The sequence below is a fragment of the Sphaeramia orbicularis genome, chromosome 21 (assembly GCF_902148855.1).
Source record: "Sphaeramia orbicularis chromosome 21, fSphaOr1.1, whole genome shotgun sequence".
NCBI classification, from domain to species: Eukaryota; Metazoa; Chordata; class Actinopteri; order Kurtiformes; family Apogonidae; genus Sphaeramia; species Sphaeramia orbicularis.
In genome coordinates, this window is record NC_043977.1 from 7,461,779 (window position 1) to 7,483,929 (window position 22,151).

A 22,151-nucleotide genomic window follows, 5' to 3' on the forward strand; every position below is an offset into this window, starting at 1 on the left:
GGCAGCCCACCCCGACTGCTGCATTCACTAACAAAATGAAGGCGAAGACACACGGGTGAAAGCCAATGATGGACCGGCCCAGTTCCGTCATTTTTATGGTCCGCCTCCAACTGGCTGGTCCAATCTATGGACAACTCGAGGCTGCACACCTGCAGAACATATTCCACTCACACACAGGCATATACACGGAAACACAGACACATAGACCTGCCTCTGGGTCAGAAGGGTCATACATCAAAGAAGAAAGGTTAAATATAGAGAAAAAACTATTTGTGAACTGACACAAAAGCAGAACTGGGTCTTTGGGGTTAAACTTTACTAGAGTTTGATCATAGAAACTCTGCTGTTCAAAGTTTTAATCTTCTGCCTGATTATCCTCGACTTGTGCGTTTTCCACCAAACCTTCAGGATATCGCTGGAACTCAACGACTGCTTTGAATGATGCTCTGACTCATGAACAAAGGAAGAAAAAGCCCTGCTTTTCCACTGAATCATCCCAGAGCCTGAACTGACGGCGAGCTGACAGAGCTGACAGCCAGCCCGCTCTAATTGGTGTCATGTACTGTACTGAGGGCTAATGTCACGGTGGCAGCCTCTCCTGCCAGGTCAGTCTTCCCAAGACGTCCAGGTTCTACAAGTCCAGCAATCACTCAAGGAACGAGGCCAGAGGTGACAGCGCCACGTCACCAAAGGCTAAAAGTACCACCAGAGCGGCAGGGGAAGGAGGAAAAAGTCACATCTCAGCAGGACCCTGGGAGTTTTAGGTGGTGTTCGCTCTTTTTTTGTATGAGCAGGAAGGATTTCTGTGTGAGTGATAATTCATTTTGGTTCCAGGTCATCGCCACAAGGCTGCAGAGCCAGTAATATGTGATATCAGTCCCTGAGGGGAAATCTCTTTTCTCTGTGGTTCTCCACAGGGACGACAAAATAGATGATCAGCCAACAGACAAACATCCCGCTTGGCTGAGTTTTTTCCTTGGGTAGACCAACATGAATGAATAGCATTGTGAACCCGTTTAAAGGAGCAGACCTGTGTTTTAGGAGGTTTAGGAGGAGACCTTTACTGACCTTGAAGGCTCCAACTCAAGTTCACCAGTGTCTACATTTCAACAGGTCTTCTTCACTGGAACTACTGGTTGGATTCATTTGAAATTTTATATGTAGTTTCCTTGAAACATTGTCTATAAAGATTGTTCACACTTTTCAGAAATGTATATTTTACATTTTTTTGAAATGTTACAAATGTGCCTTTACTTAGATTAGGGATGGAAATTGAGAACCAGTTCTTTTTGAGAACCGACTCACAGTAGCGTGATTCCTTGGAATCGTTTGCCTGCTTAATGATTCTGCTTATCGATTCTGCCTTTGTTGCGCATGCATGATGACGTCACACGTACGCTGCATTGTTTTGGTCAGAACGTAGCCAACATGGTGTTGAAGCAGAAGTGGTCCAAACAGACGACACCAGGTCCAAACAGACGACACCAGGTCCAAACAGACGACACCAGGTCCAAACAGACGACACCAGGTCCCTGGAACACTGTCAAAGCTTCCATTTCTTCTAAAGGGTGGGATCCCTCCAATCTGCTCAAACATTTGTCCACAGCATGTGATTCATTTGATTCGCTACTTAGCAGCACTTGTGAATCTAGCGGCAGAGTGAACACCAGGCCATCATCTGGGCCAGTTCCGGCTCTGGTGAAGGCAACAAACGTCGTACGCCCTCAGATACAAGTTTCCGAGGTCGGGGAAATAAAATGAGGTGCACAATAACGGGAGACGAGCAGAGTCGAACCGGTTCCACGTAATGTGGCAATAGAGGAATTAGTAAAGCGTCTTTAGTTTCACTTTCACTGTACGCGCCCCACCAGGCATGGCAGCATCTGTTATTATTATTTGTACAACTGAATATGTTATATGTTATATTTTCTGTGCAGAGATGGAAATATAAAGACAGGTTAATGCAAACACACCCATTTGTACTGTTGCACCCCATGAGAATCATAGAGGAATCAATAAGGAATCGGATTGATTAGCAAAATCAATAATGGAATCGGAATCGTTAAATTCTTATCGATTCCCATCCCTACTTGTAATGGTCTATATTTTGATGGTTATAAGATAGTTACAGATATTAATAGAGTTACAAAGAGCACTGATAGGAAGTCATATATGTAGAGAATAATGTAAGAAAAAAAAGAATTTGGAGTCTTATCTCATCTATCTTATGTTGCTTGCAAAAATAAATAAACTTATACTCAAAGCATTTGCATCATTGTCTATTTGGATATTTTTATCAGTTTAAATGAGTTTATAAAACCAAAAAAATCAATTGTGAAATAAGTATCAATAGTTTCACTGTTTCTCTGACAGTTTTTTTTTTTCTCATGTAAATTCTTCAACACCATTGATTCACCTGTAAAACTCACCACGTTTGATCAATGACAGTGGATGGACACTGATTTATGTTCAGTTAATTATATTTTACTGAAAAAGTAGATATTTTTTCTGTAGCTGAGTTTGAAGTGAAGTCATATTCTGATGTAGGAAAGTGTTTAGTGGCTTTAACAGATTCTATCATCGTAAAATCACATCCTCCTTCTATATAAACAGATTTATTTGGTGCATTTTGTGCTTGTTTAGGGGGAAAAGAACATTATTGCTTTGATATTTGTACAAAAGCAACTATGTTTTGATTTAATAACCTTTAATTTACACTGAGTTTTAATGAACATCGACATGACCAGTGAATTACATATTGGAAAGTACCTGATATTCAATGAAAAATGCAAAACACAGAGGATAATCTTATAATAATGGTGATAAATCACTTAGAAAAAGGCTCCAAGTAGAGGTAAATTATTTTGAAGTCACCACAAAAAATAGTTCTAGGTCTTCAAGGGTTAAGTTGAGTAACGCATTCCAAATATTTGGCATTGTCTGGATGTAAGAACAGAATAACAGAAGGAGTGGGTTTGTGTCAGGTGTGGTCGGATAATGAACAAGGTGAAGGAGATGGAGAAGAAAGATACGAAAGCACAAAAGAGGATGATGTGTTGAAAAGCCAAAGAGTCTGAGAGACAAGTGAGAGAAAGGAGAAAGAACGGTGATGATGATGAGGAGGAGGAGGAGGAGGAGGCCCAGTCTGGCGGTGACCCATGGTGACATGGAGCCACCATGGATGAGTCACATCCTCCCAAATAATGGAGGCTGGATCACTTGTCCGTCACCTGTGGCATGTGGAGGAGTGTGGAGACACTGATCCAGACCCTGAATGTGGTCTGAAAGTGGTCTGAATGTGGTCTGAAAGTGATCTGAATGTGGTCTGAATGAGGTCTGAATGTGGTCTGAATGAGGTCTGAACATGGTATGAATGTCACTGAATGTGTTCTGAACGTGGTCTGAATGTGGTCTGAAAGTGATCTGAATGTGGTCTGTATGTGTTCTGAATGTGGTCTGGAAGTGGTCTGAATGTGGTCTGAATGTGGTCTGAATGTGTTCTGAATGTGGTCTGAAAGTGGCCTGAATGTGGTCTGAATGAGGTCTGAATGTCGTCTGAATGTGTTCTGAATGTGGTCTGAAAGTGGCCTGAATGTGGTCTGAATGAGGTCTAAATGTGTTCTGAAAGTGGTCTGAACATGGTCTGAATGTGGTCTGAACAGGGTATGAATGTGGTCTGAACCGTGGGTCTGAATGAGGTCTGAATGTAGTCTGAACATGGTCTAAATGTGATCTGAATGAGGTCTGAATGTAGTCTGAATGTGGTCTGAATGTGTTCTGAATGTCGTCTGAAAGAGGTCTAAATGTGGTCTGAATGTGGTCTAAATGTGGTCTGAATGTGGTATGAAAAGTGGTCTGAATGTGATCTGAATGTGGTCTGCCTCTGATCCCCATCGGCTCCAGGGTTATTTAGGTCCGCTCCTCCGGGTCCATCCTGGGGAGGCATTAACTCACCTGGGAAAATTCTCATAACTCTTACTTTCATTTGTGTTTGCGAATCACAGCTGCTTCCACAGAAGGATCAGAGATAAAATATTTAACCCTTAAAGACCCAAACATCCACCAGAACCATCTACTGAGCTAAACTGTTTAATACCTGTGGAACCACTAATCCTATCAATACATGTGAATAACTGGGTGTAAAATACAGCTCTTCATCTTTTCATGGTCATCAGATATGACCCATTTGGACGTTCAGAGGCTCCATAGTTACCGTGGAAACACCGTCCTCTTCTACAACATTGATTCACCTGGACAAAAATAAGTCACAAAATAAACAAAAAATGAAGAACAAGAACATGTAGAAAAATAAACATAATACGTAACAAAATGAACAAATGAAATAATAAATTGAACAAAATGATAAAACGTTTACAAAATAGAGCTCCGTAGTTACCATGGAAACACTGTCATCTTCTACAACATTGATTCACCAGTAAAACCCATGGAGTTGGATCAATGACAGTGGATGGACACACTGGGTTTATGCTCAATTAATGAGAGATTTACTGAAAAAGTCACTTTTTCTTCAGTTTTTCTCTGTTTCTAATATAATAACCCTCAACTATAATGTATGTTTTATGATCATCAACATGATCAGTGAACTAAATGTAGGAAAATACCTGATTTTCAATGAAAAATGCAAATACAGAGGATAATATTACAATAAGTGGTGATAAAACACAGGAAAGGTTCAAAGTAGAGACAAAAATTAATTTGGGAGTCACCACAAAAAAAGTAGATTTAGGTTTTTAAGGGTTATTCCAAATTTTCAAATATTAGAATAATATTTTAATATTAAAATAAATGGTGCTGAATCATCCTTATTCATACCCTGTCTTAACCATAAAAATAGTTGTAGTTCTTTAAGGGTTAAAACCTTTCTGAAAACTGTCATCAGTTTTATCCAAATATATTTTTACTGTGAAGTACATTCGATCTTTAACACGTTAATGTTTTATTCATGTTGAAGTTGTACTGCCTTTAATTCCTGAGGTATTTTTCTAAAAAAAAAGAAGAAGAAAAAAAAAAAAAAAAAGGGATTACATAAGATTAGAGTAGATAAAACTTTATTGATCCCTCAGGAAATTAAGATTCCAGTAGCAGCACAACTGTGTACACATAAAAGAAATAGTACAAGAAAATAGTTATAGCAGTAACTATAAAAATAGTACTGAAAAAACAGGCAATTAAACATGAGAAATAATAAACAATAAAGTAATAATAAATAATACATAATGATATGTATATATACAGGGTGGGGAAGCAAAATTTACAATATTTTGAGGCAGGGATTGAAAGACAGTGTATGATCAATTAGTTTATTGAAAGTCATGAGAATTTATTTGCCACAAGAAAATTGACATAATAGAAAATGTTTTTATTCTATGTGTCCTCCTTCTTTCTCAATAACTGCCTTCACACGCTTCCTGAAACTTGCGCAAGTGTTCCTCAAATATTCGGGTGACAACTTCTCCCATTCTTCTTTAATAGTATCTTCCAGACTTTCTGGTAATAGTTTTGCTCATAGTCATTCTCTTCTTTCCATTCTAAACAGTCCTTTATGGACACTCCAACTATTTTGAAATCTCCTTTGGTGTGACGAGTGCATTCAGCAAATCACACACTCTTTGACGTTGCTTTCCTGATTACTCATATGGGCAAAAGTTTCTGAAAAGGTATGGATAATAGTGTTAGGTATGATTATGACATCAATATATGTTTGGTTTCAAAACAATTGACGTAGTGCCTGCTGAGAAAAAACAACTAAATTTTCATTGTAAATTTTGCTTCCCCACCCTGTATATATTTTTAAAATATTTTAAATTATAGTGATAATAGTAATAATAGTTGTAACAAAGATATATTAGTAAAAAGTAAGTAAATAATTGAATAATGATAATTTTCTCATTTATGTGGCATAAAAATGGGAAAGAATTCCTTTCACAGCTGTATATCTGAGCATATTCTCATGTATGTCCAGTGCTGCCTTAAAAACTGTTCATTTATATTGAACTATATGAGAAAACATGCAGCTCCGTTGAAAGGCACATATGAGGATGTTAGTGTTTGGTGAATTGTGTGTCCTAAGTGTTTCTGTTCTTCTATAAATACCTCCCTGTTTGATATATAAAACATACCGTAGCCTTGGTTTTGTATAATGTCATCCCCTTTGGGAGCTTTTTAATTAGGGCTAATTAGAGATGGCTGCTGTAGGAGCAGCTCGTCAGCCATGGATGTGGACGAGTGTGTGTGTGTGTGTCATATATGTTTCATGTATGTGTTGTATGTGCATGCAGTGGTCTGCGTGCGCCTGCTGCAGCCGTGGTGTGTTCACTTGATGCGTTTGTTTCTGTGTGACTCACTGCATTTATCGCCTGTGTTCGCTGTCTAATTAGCTTTGTCAAGGATACAACAGGGAGCGCGTCCGTTTGATTTCAGACTGACGCTGCACTAAAACAAATACAGTCACAGAAATGTTCAAATGTTCGTCGGTATCGGTTCGTATAAAACAGCTGTGAATCAAATTATAGAAAATAATGAAGTGCTAGGGTTTGTTTTCAGAACCAGTGAGTTTCAGAAAAAGAAACGCAACACACGAATGAGGTTTTTATCGTCACACTGAGAAACAATGTTTTTTTTTATCACATTCACAAAAATTATTTATTTTTCCTGTAGCGACTAAAGCAGCGATGAAAATTCTGACTGTAGTTTATTTACTTTATTAGCGTTACTTCTACAATGTTAAGTGCTAAGATAAGACGAGATAAGAAAAGGTAAGATAAGATAAGACAAAATAAGATGAGATAAGACAAGATGAGATAAGATAAGACAAAATAAGATGAGATAAAATAAGTTGAGATAAGATAGATTAGATAAGACAGATATACTTAAGTGATTCCCCAATGGGGAAATGCAAAGACAATACACATCAAATGCAAAGAGAAGATAAAAAATATATATTAAAAATGTGTTAAAGTGACTGAATGACATAAATAGTGATAACTGTAGATAAAGTAATGAGTGTGCAGAAGGTAAGAAAGATAAGATAAGACTTTATTGATCCCACTGTGGGGAAATTTCACAGTTGCACCATCCAACACACCAGTGTAAGAGAAAGACAGGTAGAAAAAAAAAACACAAACTGAGAGTGAAAAATAAAGGAAAATAGACATTTGGTATTTATATAAATATTTACATAAACAGAGAATTAGAATGAAACATTCTTCAAATTTAAATGGTATTTTCATATTTACATTATTTATATTGTGGTTGCACATGTACATGGTGTGATATGGGGGGTGGGGGTGGGGGGGGTGGGGGGGTGTAACTGTGAACTGGTTCTGGTGTTACCCCAGTGGTACCATCATCCATCTGACCAGCACCAGTGGACCTGAGCTGAGTATGACAGCCACAGAATCTCACCTTCTCTTCCTCCTCCTCCTCCTCCTCCTCTTCTTCCTCCTCTTCCTCCTCCTCCTCCTCCTCTTCTTCCTCCTCCTCCTCCTCCTCTTCTTCCTCCTCTTCCTCCTCCTCTTCTTCCTCCTCTTCCTCCTCCTCCTCCTCCTCTTCTTCCTCTCTTCCTCCTCCTCTTCTTCCTCCTCTTCCTCCTCCTCTTCTTCCTCCTCCTCCTCCTCCTCTTCTTCCTCCTCTTCCTCCTCCTCTTCCTCCTCCTCTTCTTCCTCCTCTTCCTCCTCCTCTTCTTCCTCCTCCTCCTCCTCCTCTTCTTCCTCCTCTTCCTCCTCCTCTTCCTCCTCCTCCTCTTCTTCCTCCTCTTCCTCCTCCTCCTCCTCTTCCTCCTCCTCTTCTTCCTCCTCTTCCTCCTCCTCTTCTTCCTCCTCCTCCTCCTCCTCTTCTTCCTCCTCTTCCTCCTCCTCTTCCTCTCTGTGCAGATTACTGGTGGCCTCTGCCCTCTGACCTTTGCCCCATCTGGATCTACCTGGACGTCCTGTTCTCCACGGCGTCCATCATGCACCTGTGCGCTATCTCCCTGGATCGATACATCGCCATCCGGAACCCGATCCACCACAGCCGCTTCAACTCCCACACCAAGGCCCGCATCAAGATCATGGCGGTCTGGACCATTTCAGTAGGTGAGGACTGGCAAACACACACAAACAGGAAACACTACACAACATGAGACATTATCCATGTTTAATGGAAGATTTATCAGCTGATTTCAGGCCGAAGCTCTTTTAACCATAAAGACCTAAACATTCACTACTGACCAAAACCATCGACTGATCTAAACTATTTAAAATACATGTAGATCCACTAATCCTATCAATACATGTAAATAATTCGTGTAAAATACAGTTCTTCATCTTTTCATGGTCATCACATATGACCCATTTGGACGTTCAGAGGCTCCGTAGTTACCATGGAAACACCGTCATCTTCTACAACATTGATTCACCAGTAAAACCCGTGGAGTTGGATCAATGACAGTGGATGGACACACTGGGTTTGTATACAATGAATAAAATGAACAAAAATGAATAAAAAATTAACAAAATAATCAATAACGTGAAAAAAATAAACAAAAAAATATTATAGGAGGCAAGAACACGTACAAAAATAAACACAATATGTAACAAAATAAAAAATAAATAAATAAATAAAATTAATAAAAATGAACAAAATGAATGAAAAATTCACAAAATAGAGGCTTCACAGTGAACATGGAAACACCGTCATCTTCTACAACATTGATTCACCAGTAAAACCCATGGAGTTGGATCAGTGACAGTGGATGAACACAATGGGTTTATATACAATGAATAAAATGAACAAAAATGAAAAAAAAGATTAACAACATAATCAGTGATGTGAAAAAATGAGCAAAATTTGTACAAAAATGAAGCCAAAAAGAATAAAATAAACAACAAAATGAGCCAAAACAGCCCACGTAATTGACAAAATAAATAAAAAATAATAATAAATCAACAAAATAACAAGTAACATGGATGAAATAAGCCACAAAATTGACAAAAATTAAGAAAACATATTAAAAGAGGCAAGAACACATAGAAAAATAAACACAATATGTAACAAATTGAACAAAAACAAATAAAATAATGAATAAATATAACAAAATGAATAAAAATTAATTTAATCAAAAACATGAAAAAATAAGCAAAATTTGTACAAAAATGGAAAAAAAAAATTAGCAACAAAATGAACAAAAACAAGCCAACATAATCTATAAAATGAACAAAAATTTATAATAAATCAACAAAATAACAAGTAACATGGACAAAATAAGCCACAACATAGACAAAAATGAAGAAAACAAAAGAAAAGAGGCAAGAACATGTAGAAAAATAAACACAATATGTAACACAATCAAAAAATAAAGAAATAAAATGAACAAAATGAATTTAACCAATTACAAAATGGAGGCTCTGTAGTTACCGTGGAAACACTGTCATCTTCTACAACATTGATTCACCAGTAAAACCCATGGAGTTGGATCAATGACAGTGGATGGACACACTGTTTTTACTGATATCTTCGCTGATAAAGTCACATATTCTTCAGTTTTCTCTGTTTTTGATTTAATAACCCTCAACTTTAATCTGAGCTTTTATGATCATCTACATGATCAATGAATTAAACATAAGAAAATACATGATTTACAGTGAAAAACGCAAAATGAAGACGATAATCTTACAATAAATGGTGATAAAATATAGAGAAACATTCATGTGTGAGCTGCCACAGAAGTAGAACTGGGTCATTATGGGTCAAACACACACAGAAACACAGAAGACATAATAACCCATTAACCTACTCCTCATAAAAGCAAGTGTTAGCAAGTGAATGAATGAATGATTCTTCTGGAGGTGGAAGATTAATCAGGTCCTGATAATTGACTTGTGTTCACCTGCTGGAATCCAACCGATGGACTTAATGAACAGGAAATGTGATGATGAGGCTGCAAACGACAACGAGGGGACGGTGAACGGAGCAGAGAGGAAAGAAAAGCTTTAACAGTAGTCGCTTTTCCATTCACCCTCAAACTGCACAAATATAACTTGTGCATAAAAATTTGCCTAATGAAAAAACGACAATATCACAAAAAGTCTCATTTTTGGACTAAAAGTTTTTGCGCTGGCAAGAGGTGGTTTTTCAGGCGTAGCACAAATGGTATATCACGCAAAACTACAATGGAAAGACCTTTTTTTTTCAACTAGAGTCAGGTGAATTAAAAAAACAGATGTTGACGTACATTACAACAAGAGAAGAAGAAGAAGAAACGTGTCGGTATGTGTGGGCACACCAGGAAACCCAATCATTTTTTAATGTAGTACGAGGTAGAGGGGTAACATATAATAATAATGAATATATCTGTAAATCAACACCATATTTACGTTCGTCATGTTTATGGAATGACTTCTCGTGTCATCTCTCGAAAATAAATAAACAAATCATCGCATTTGGGATTTAAAGGAAAAACCGACGTTACGCACTTCTGTTTTTTTTAAATTTTGTAAATATCGGTAAAGTTTTGCACAGATGTCCAATGGAAAAGTGACTAGTTTCAGTATTTTTTCACCTCAGACTAATGTTTGGACAGTAACAATTTAAGATAACAATTTAAACCAAACTAACCAATGCAATGATATTTATCCCAATATGAAACTAGATTCTGACATTAGTCATTATTGTTTTGTATCCCAGAAACACCTGAATTAAACGTGTCCACATACTTTTGTCCACATAGTTTACTTGGTGCCTCATTATTCATGCGTTTTAATCTCATCTGATCCCAGTTTCAGTCAGAAATCTGCACAAAAAAGCCACATTCTTGATCGATTTTGGACTAAAACCCCAAAAAGTTCCCCACTTATCTTTCCTAATTGATTTGTTTTTCCTCATCATTAATCAAGATGGTTTTGCATTAAACTAATTTCGATGAAAAATGGCAGAAAAGTTGGGTTTTCTCCAGGAGGCACTTTGCCCAGCACTTTGATTTTATCAGGTTAATGGACTTGGAGGACATTGTGATGTCGGTGGTTTGGTTTCCTTAGTGATTCACAGCTAGTCCTCTGTAACCGAGTTATCCTGATATGAAAGAAAACAGCGGAGACGGAGGATGACGCAAATCTAAGACCAACAGGACGGAAAGCAGAGCTGAGGACGTATGTGCAAATGCCCCAGAAATATGAACGCTCGTACTTTATCACCTTATTTATGTTTGCAATGATGTCATCAGTGGGAGTTAGTCCAGTTATTATCCAGTATCAACATATTTTAGCTGTAGTTTCAGTCTGTAAAAGGACATTTATATATCAAAAATGTACCTATTATTAAACAGAAAATGTAGAATAAGAGTCCTGCCAACACACACTGTAAAAAGTAGTTATTACAAAAACATCTACAAAGTACAGAGAAGTATCAGGATAAAATGAGGATTAAATAGATCTGATATGTAGAGAATAAAGTCATAATATTTAGAAAAAAAATCATGATTATGTGAGGAAAAACACTGATAATAATGAAACAATAAAGTCATAATATTGTAAGTAAAACTCATAATTTTACAAGAATCAATTTAGTTTTTGTATTACTGCCCCAGGTGGGTCAAAATGACCCTCATTCATTTACAATAAAATTACATGTGAACCCTTGATTCATTCTATGTTGACTTGACATTGTTCTATTGCTGTTATATACTATATATATTACATACTATTTTATATTATATACTATATATACTTTGCTTTTAAAATTTAAAAAATATTTTTAAAAAATCTAGAATAAAAAATATTTCAAACATGAAATCATTCTTTTTTGGGACCAAAATATAATACAAAAGATAATGTTTTTTTTACATTTTTAAGAAATTTTTGCAACCTCCCCTCTGTTGTAAATGTGTGTATTAGGGGTGCATGGTACACATCGTACCGTCGAACCATTCGCTACACCCCTCATGGTTCGGTACGAGCATGTACCATGGTACGGCTCATTTGTTATTTTCAAATGACATTTCCGGACAAGTGGTGTTTATATTAGAGCTTTGTAAGACAACTGACGTACAGCATTCTACTGTCATTGGTTGGAGCCAGATGCAGAACCCATCTAAAGCAGGATGTGGCGGAGCCCACTGGAGCCAGACGCAGACCCTGGCTCAAGCTGAACACGGAGCACAGCCCCTCTACCTCCAACTACCCTTCCCAATATTAACACTAGTACTCACATGAGTAAAACCTCCCCTGTCGTCGCCATGTTTGTTATTATTGACTTTCTTCATCTTCTTCTTCTGGTGGATTGATTGAGAAACGCTCATTCCAACGTACAGGACACATGGAAGTCTGAAGGCAGTGACATATGACAACATTAGAAACGGGTGAACCTATTTATGTACGTAGAGCGAACATAAATGAGCCTTAAGCCTCTCCATCAGATCCCAGTTATGGTTTAGCACACAGCTGGGCTCCAGCCGGCCTCTGTGTCTGAACCGTGAACTGTGACTCAACAACCGCAATGCGTATCGAACCGCGGATAACCTGCACCGTTGCATCCCTAATATACACACTATGTATAGTTTTTTTTTATTACTATTTTTTATTTTATAATGTTTGCTTTCGCACCATGTTGTTTGGTTTTTTTGCACTATTTTTTTACATGTACACTTTTACTTGAACTTTAATCTGTTGCTGCCGTGACTGTTGAATTTCCCGTTGTGGGATCAATAAAATCTAATCTAATCTAATCTAATGACAAAATGTCTAAAATGGCATAAAAACATTGATTTGAACACTTCTAGAAGAGTGGAGGGTCCAGACGCTGGTTCATCTAAGGGTTAATCCCTTTTCCTCTCTGTCCTCATGACCCTCCTGTTCCTTCAGAACGTTTCCAAACGGTGAATGAGTTTCTTTTTCCAGTTCAAAGGTGAATCAGATCATAATGGACAATGTGTGAAAGTAGAAAATGTAGGAAATAAACTGAGCCCAGTCCCCATCAGTTCCGTTTTAATTAAAGCAGAAAACCCCTTGTACTCGTGTTGTGTTTCCTCCAAACATTATTGACCTAAAACAAAGACGGTGCTTAATTTGGACTGAGCTGTCAGTCTCAGCGCCGCCGCCTCGCTCGCCGTTCGCTTCCTGTTTCCTCCACTTCATTAGTTGTGTCGTTCCGTCCTGTGGATGCTAATGACCCAGTGGTGCTGGAGCTGAACACAGATAATTTAGGCTTCCTTCCTGGTCCAGATCCAAACCACGATAGCCAGGATTCACCATCATTTACGTTTTGTGTCATTTTAGGAGATAAGTCTGCTTGTGTGTTCGGTTCAGCATCTGCACACCTGTGCAAACCTCCAAAAGAAAATCTTTTATAATTGGTGGAGTATATGTTATGGTTCTGTCTACGCCGGGAGTTTTTCTTAATGTACGCATCATTTTATTTTTTAACCCTTTTAGCATGAATGTGTCACCGGCGCCACAATTTTTCATTCACTATCATTCAAATTATCGTAACTCCTGTTTGTGCTAATGTCAGAAGTCTTTCTATTGGTCTATAACATATTAGGGTAGAGGGCTGCATTGGCTAAGGGGGAGGGGTGGAAGTGGGCAGAGCAGAGAGCAGCAGAGTGCAGTCGGAGAGAGAGAGATGGAAGATTTTCATTACTCTTAGCAGCATTTTAGTGAGATTTTAGTGGCATTTTGGAGTAAATTCTTGTAAATAATTGTATATAACAGTGATAGTGCTGTTTGGCGTGTTCTACTACTGTATTTTGTTGTGTTTTTGTAGTTTTTGCTGTTTTTTTTTTTCACTGTTTTTATCTGTAGTTTTCCAGTTTGTATACTTGATTGAGTCGTTTTTAGCTGTAAAATAACATATAAATGTATGTATACTTAAATATATATGTAAATATATAGGCAGAGGTCAAGGTCAAGGTTACTTTATTTATACCCGTAGGTAGATTTGTTTTGCAGTCTAGGTGATTGCCTTGGCATTACAACAACACTTACATTGAACATGCAAGACAGGCACTTGCAGATTACATGTGCTCAAATAAGTTTATTTCTATAAACTCAAAATGTTTCGCTCTACACATTTACATTTTTTTTAATCTGGGTTTTTTTGTTTTTTTTTTCTATAACACACTGTTTTAAGCATTTACTACATATAATAATAATAATTAATTGCCAGATATTGAAAGTTCAGTTTTGAAGAATTAGCAAAAAAAAAAAAAAAATTCTGGCACTTTTATTGGAAAAACAACATAAATAAACCTAGGCCTGTTATAGTGGTAGTGTTTATAGGGTTACATGGTGTTTATGAGCAGTGGTGACTGGTGCTAAATAAGACCGTGAGGCTAAAGAGGATATTCCTGCGTTTACAGTTTTCAGAGAATAAATGAAAAAAAAACAGAAAAGTGAAAAGTTCATGTAAGTCAGAAGAAGCGAGTCCCGATTTCCCCTGTGCCGACCCGGCAGCCTGTTCACTCAGCCACAGATGAGCTGCAGTGATGGAGCCACAGCCCAGTGGGGTTTGGCCTCGTACTCCGGTAAACTCAGAGGTGGAGGAGATTAAAGGGATGTAGAACCGGCTGAACAGGACCCAGCTCTGTTACCTGTGACATTTGGAGATTAGATTCAGTATCTGCTTCCTGCTCATTCTACTGCTGAAAACATCTGGGGTACGAAGTTACCTGGAACGAGATGCAGTAACTCCGAATTAATCAGAACGTAGTGATTTGTGAATAAACCCCTCTTTCATTCACAAACACAATCCATAATATCAAAATTAAAGTCTTAACATCAAAACCTACAGACTATTTTAACCCTCCGGTATCCAGGTGCACCTTCTAGGCACACTTTTCACTTCGTTTTAAAAAACTTCATATTATTTTTTTACAATTTAAATGAGGTTAGAATTCAAAAGTTGTTCATTTTTCCATGAGCTTTAAAATTCTGGCCACCAACTAAAATGTGCACATTGTAAACAAAAGAAAATTACAAAACTAGCATCTGTCTCCCAAGTGTGCCTAAAACGCACTATTTCTTCCGTTTGATATGTATGATTAGGGCTGACTTTGATTTGCAAAATAAAATCAAATTAGAGCAGAAAAATAAATCAATATATAATGTTTAATAGTTTGGTTTATAGGTGTGCATTTTTGGCACACTTGGTGACAGATGCTAGTATTTTTGTACATTTGACCTAGCGCCAAAAATAATAATGCAAATTAACCGATGTTGGAGTTAATCATTGACATATGCCAGGCTGCAAAAATTAAATAATATGTGATCCACTTTTTCTGTAGTATATTGAAAAAATAATATTGTTTTGTGTTTTTTGCATCCAAAAAAATGGTTTGTTTACATTACAAACACGACATTTAAAGGGTTAAAAAATGTGACAATTATTGAGTTTTTTTTTTTTTTTTTTTACAGCTCAAGTTGAGGAAATAGAAAAAAGTGTAAAAGAATTAAAAACAAACTGTATGATTTTTTTTTTTTTTTTTTACATGATTCAACAAGTGTACCGAAAAGGCACACTTGGTGCTTGGTAAGGGCCTAGCTGGACGGGATACCGGAGGGTTAACCCATAAAGACCCAAACAGCCACTGGTGACCAAAACCATCTACTGATCTAAACTGTTTAATACCTGTTGATCCACTAATCCTATCAATGCATGTAAATAATTGGTTAAATTGGTAAAAAGTTAACAAAATAATCAATAACATGAAAAAATAAGCTAAATTTGTATAAAAATTAAGTAAAAAAGAATAAAATAAGCAACAAAATGAACCAAAACAACCAACGTAATCAATAAAATGAACAAAAATGAATAATAAATCAATAAAATAATGAGTAACATGGACAAAATAAGCCACAAAAGAGACAAAAATAAAGAAAACATAATAAAAAAAAAAAAGGCAAGAACATGTAGAACTAGACTTTCTTACATTTCCTGAAGGAAATGTATGAAAGTCTTCTGCAACATTGATTCACCAGTAAAACCCATGGAGTTGGATCAGTGACAGTGAATGGACACACTGGGTTTATGTTCAGTTAATGAGAGATTTGCTGAAAAAAAAAATCCCTTTTTCTTCAGTTTTCTCTGTTTCAGATATAATAACCCTGAACTTTAATCTGAGTTTTTATGAACATCGATATGATCAGTGAATTAAATATGGGAAAAGAACAGATTTTCAATGAAAAAAACACAAGAAACAGGATAATAATGTAAAAAATGGTGATAAGTAATTTAAGAAAGGTTAAATACAGGGAAAAAATAATTTGGGAACTGACACAAAAGTAGCACTGGGTTTTAATGGGCTAATAATTTAATCAAGAGGGACTGAACAGTTCTGTGGTGCAGTGTTTATTGTTTATTCCAGTGAGCAATGTTTGTTTTCTTGCTCTTGGTCATTTAGTTCTCTCACCGCTGCTTATTATTATTATTATTATTATTATTATTATTATTATTATTACTTACATACTTATATTACTTGTATTTTGTTGTTATCACTTTATTATTTATTCTGTGATTATTAAACTATATATATATATATATATATACACACACACACACATGGATGAGCTGAGTACGAACAGGCCAAAGGAAAGTGTCCTTCAGATGAGCCGTGGTCGGTTCACTGTGTGCATGCTAACTCATTCATCATGCTTCATTGTAAAACACACGTTTCCTTCCATAATGTTCCTCTGTCCATAACATTATGACACATTTGTAATATATTTAATACTGTTTCACTGCACAGTGTGTTCCTCAGCTAATTTGATTAAAGAGCCTAAAAACTAAACACTGAAGTAAAAACATGAGTCACATTAAAAGAAAGAAGGGGACAGTGTGTGTGTTTCCTCTCAGACTATTAGAATTAACATATGCTCCAAGTATTTCTGTCAGTTTGTCACAGGAACGCCCAAAAGCACATCATCTCTAATAAGCTTAACTAACAGTGAAAAAAAAGCATGTGGTTTTTGGTGCAGGTTCATTAGTATGACACATGCTAAAGCCAGAGGCACAAAAAACACTATATTTGTACAGTCCATCCTCCTGCAGCTCACTCCTCTGGGTCCAAAGAAATCCAGATAAATAAATGAAGCTACTGGGTCACTTTTGGAACAAACCACAGCACAGAGCGAAAGCTGTACATCACAGATTTTACCCCAGTACCTATGTTCCCCAGTACCTATGTTCCCCAGTACCTATGTTCACCAGTACCTGTGTTCACCAGTACCTGTGTTCACCAGTACCTGTGTTCACCAGTACCTACGTTCACCAGTACCTACGTTCACCAGTACCTACGTTCACCAGTACCTATGTTCACCAGTACCTGTGTTCACCAGTACCTGTGTTCACCAGTACCTATGTTCACCAGTACCTACGTTCCCCAGTACCTATGTTCCCCAGTACCTATGTTCACCAGTACCTATGTTCACCAGTACCTGTGTTCACCAGTACCTACGTTCACCAGTACCTATGTTCACCAGTACCTATGTTCACCAGTACCTGTGTTCACCAGTACCTATGTTCACCAGTACCTACGTTCACCAGTACCTATGTTCCCCAGTGCCTATGTTCACCAGTACCTATGTTCCCCAGTGCCTATGTTCCTGATACCTATATTCACCAGTACCTATGTTCACCAGTACCTATGTTCCCCAGTACCTATGTTCACAAGTACCTGTGTTCACCAGTACCTATGTTCACCAGTACCTATGTTCACCAGTACCTACGTTCACCAGTACCTACGTTCACCAGTACCTATGTTCCCCAGTGCCTATGTTCCTGGTACCTATATTCACCAGTACCTATGTTCACCAGTACCTATGTTCACCAGTACCTGTGTTCACCAGTACCTATGTTCACCAGTACTTACGTTCACCAGTACCTACGTTCACCAGTACCTATGTTCACCAGTACCTATGTTCACCAGTACTTACGTTCACCAGTACCTATGTTCACCAGTACCTATGTTCACCAGTACCTATGTTCACCAGTACTTACGTTCACCAGTACCTACGTTCACCAGTACCTATGTTCCCCAGTGCCTATGTTCCTGGTACCTATATTCACCAGTACCTACGTTCACCAGTACCTACGTTCACCAGTACCTATGTTCCCCAGTGCCTATGTTCCTGGTACCTATATTCACCAGTACCTATGTTCATCAGTGCCAATGTTCCCCAGTACCTATGTTCACCAGTGCCTATGTTCCCTAGATCCTATGTTCACCAGTACCTATGTTCCTGGTACTTATATTCACCAGTACCTATGTTCCCCTGTACCTATGTTTCCCAGTACCTATGTTCCCAGTTAACCCTAATCCTAACCCTTGGTGAAACTAGTGAAACACCACTGCCAGCAATTATGCCCCTACATATGGAACTAGATTTCTATAAGTATGTTGGACTGTGGAACATAGGTCCTAGGGAACATAGGTACTAGAGAACATAGGTATTAGGAAACATAGGTACTAGGGAACATAGGTAGTGGGAAGCATAGGTAGGGAACATAGGTACTATAGAACATAGGTACTGGGGAACATAAGTACCAAGAAACATAGGTACTGGGGAACATAGGTACTAGAGAACATAGGTACAGAGAAATGTAGGTACCGGGAAACATAGGTAGGGAACATAGGTACCAGGGAACACAGGTACCAGGGAACACAGGTACTAGGGAACACAGGTACTAGGGAACATAGGGCTGAATCCATTAAAACAATTTCATGTTCTTCAACAGTTGAGGCTAAGTCATGACCAACAGAAGTTCACCCTGTTCCGTGTTTTTCGCATTAATCTGACCCTTTGTTCATGCTTTTGGTTGTTCGTACATTCAGAGTTTCTAAACAGACTTTTACGAGCCTCCGTTTGAAGCACACATAATGAGGCTTAACGGAGTCGACGGGAGAAATAGTTAAATAATGCGATGTCAGCGTAGCGAGCGGCAAAAATCCCGCCCTGAGGCAGCGTCGCAGTCATCCAGGCTCACCTCAGCGCCGCGCTGTCCCGCCCACAAGCCCAAGCAGATTATTCCAGCCTGCACTTATCAAGGTTAGTTTTTAATGTCGGGTTCACAGTCGACTTTGTTTTTCACCTCGGGTGCGTTGGGGAGGAGAACGCGACACTACGATTTCCTCGTGGGAGTGCGGTCGGTGTCAAGTCAACCCTGAAAATGTTCCTGCCGCGTGTCGTCGGTTACGCTCTGCTCTGATTGGACGTAACAGGAGGACTTACACATTGTTGCCCAGAGGAGCAGAGGGGGTGTACGTGAACACAGAGGCACTGAACAGCCATGACTGCATGAGCCGAATGGAACATGTTCGTTCTGTAATGTGCGTCTGTGTTCACTGTGGTGGGAACATACTCATTCACTCCACTGTACTGAACCTTTAATGTACTGACACTATGAACGCTGCAGGGACGACCTGGCCCTGACCCGGAATGGGATGTATGGAAGTGGGACGGATCCAACCTCACACTGACCCCCACTCATGTATGAGCAGTTTGTAGAAACGTTATGGATGTGTGTGTGTGTGTGTGTGTGTGTGAGACTGTTATAGAGAAAGTGCAGAAACACATTCTCTCTGAACCGAGGAGCAGACCGTTGTGCAGCTGTTCAGATCTAACAAACATTAAGTCACTTTTTTTTTTTACCCCCATAAAGAAGTTCACTCTGCATTTTACCCATCCTAATGCACACACACAGTACCTAGCATTAGCATTAGCATTAGCATCAGCACACAGTAGACATTAGGAGCTGTGAGTTGTCAATGAACGCACTCCAAGACCAACGACAGATGTTCGTCAGCTCATCTGGTCTACTGTTCCCTTCTTTACTGTTCCCTTCTTTACTGTTCACTTCTTTACTGTTCACTTCTTTACTGTTCACTTCTTTACTGTTCCCTTCTTTACTGTCCTTTTCTTTACCGTTCCCTTCTTTACTGTCCTCTTCTTTCCTCTTCCTTTCTTTACTGTCCTCTTCTTTACTGTTCCCTTCTTTACGTTCCCTTCTTTACCATTCCCTTCTTTACTGTCCTCTTCTTTCCTCTTCCCTTCTTTACCGTTCCCTTCTTTACTGTCCTCTTCTTTCCTCTTCCCTTCTTTACTGTTCCCTTCTGCATTTCCACTCATTCCCAGTTGTTTTCCTTTCATGGGGGTTTGACCAGGACCCCCATGTGGTCCTGAATGCATGTCAATAAACAGCAGGTAGAACACAAGGGTTCCCCATGTCGCAAAAATGTTCCACCACAGGACACTTAACCCAGATATGAGGCTGACTTCTCCTAATACCACACTGAAATCCATCCATCCATCCATCCATCCTTACATCCATGGGTTAAGTGGTCTTGACCCCAACAGCACCATCTTCTATCCCTCCACCATCATCTGTTTGTCCGTCCTGCAGTGTTGAAGGGACTTTGACCTTTAACCTTTAACTGAGATATATTAATTCATTCTTGAGTCCAAGTGAACATTGTGCCAAATTTGAGGAAATTCCCTCAATGCATTCCTGAGACTCTGTATTTTAAAGTAATGGGCTGATTAAAGCGAACACGTGGAAAAGGTCAACTACAGCTGGTGGAGAACATCAGGACTCATCTAACACCGAAATGTTCACAACAGATTTACACACACAGATCTCATTTCTGGAAATCATGTATTAATATCTGATATCCTGAGTGGCTTCCGGTGTGGAATATTTATCTACAACAAATCGATATCAGAACCACAAGAAACTGCTTTGATGTAGAGAAAAGACCCAGAGTTACTTTTACGGCAGTTCCCACGTGAATTTTTCTCTCAATTTAACTTTTCATAAGTGATTTATCATCATTTATTTTAATATTATCCTCTGTATTTTGTATTTTTTTCCAGTGTAAATCAGGTATTTTCCTATATTTAATTCTCTGATCATGTTGATTTTCATAAGTGTAAATTTAAAGGTTATTATATCAGAAACAGAGATGAAAAAGTGACTCTTTCGGCAAATATACCAAGTGTGTACATCCACTGTTCACATTAATTGCCTTTATATTTTATTTTTTCTCCAATTTTGTTCATTTTGTGGCTTATTTTATCGATGTTTCTTATTATTTTGTTGATTTATGATGAATTTTTGTTAATTTTATTGATTACGTTGGCTTTTTTGTTCATTTTGTTGCTTATTTTCTTCTCTTTTTTTTTTACTTCATTTTGTACAATTTTTGCTTATTTTTTCACATTATTGATTATTTTGTAAATGTTTTTTTCATTTTTGTTCATTTTATTCAGTGTATACAAAACCCAGTGTGGCCATCCACTGTCATTGATACAACTCCATGGGTTTTAATGGTGAATCATTGCTGTAGAAGATGACGGTGTTTCCATGGTAACTACGAAGCCTCTATTTTGTAAATGTAATATTCATTTCGTTCACTTTATTCATTTTATTCATTATTACCTCCGCCAAGGAGGTTATGTTTTTGCCAGGGTTTGTTTGTTTGTTTGTTTGTTTGTTTGTTTGTTTGTTTGTTTGTTTGTTTGTCTGTCCGTTAGTGTGCAACATAACTCAAAAAGTTATGGACAGATTTGGATGAAATTTTCAGGGTTTGTTGGAAATGGGATAAGGAAGAAATGATTAAATTTTGGTGGTGATCGGGGGTGGGGGGGCCCACGGGGGGGGCCACTGATCAGCCTTGGTGGAGGTCTGCGCTCTCCGAGTGCTTCTAGTTTTATTTGATTTTGTTCATTTTGTTACATATTGTGTTTATTTTTCCACATGTTCTTGCCTCTTTTATTATGTTTTCTTTATTTTTGTTTATTTTGTTGCTTATTTTGGCCATGTTACTTATTATTTTGTTGATTTATTATTAATTTTTGTTTGTTTTATTGATTACGTTGGCTGTTTTTGTTCATTTTGTTGCTTATTTTATTCTTTTTGACTTCATTTTTCTGTAAATTTTGCTTATTTTTTCACGTCATTGATTATTACCTCCGCCAAGGAGGTTATGTTTTTGCCAGGGTTTGTTTGTTTGTCTGTCTGTTTGTTTGTTTGTCTGTCCGTTAGTGTGCAACATAACTCAAAAAGTTATGGACAGATTTGGATGAAATTTTCAGGGTTTGTTGGAAATGGGATAAGGAAGAAATGATTAAATTTTGGTGGTGATCGGGGGTGGGGGGGCCCACGGG

At 38.0% G+C, this 22,151-nt stretch overlaps 1 protein-coding gene across 1 annotated transcript in view; it reads left to right on the top strand.

Moving 5' to 3' along the window:
• Positions 1-7,885: 7,885 nt before the first annotated feature.
• LOC115412805 (5-hydroxytryptamine receptor 2A-like) overlaps positions 7,886-22,151 on the top strand; it is a gene marked incomplete at its 5' end in the record, with an annotated part of 39,306 nt that continues 25,040 nt past the window's right edge. The window contains one exon of the mRNA XM_030125466.1: positions 7,886-8,093. Within this exon, the coding sequence (XP_029981326.1) occupies positions 7,886-8,093 (208 nt within the window). The remainder of the gene's footprint in view (positions 8,094-22,151) is intronic.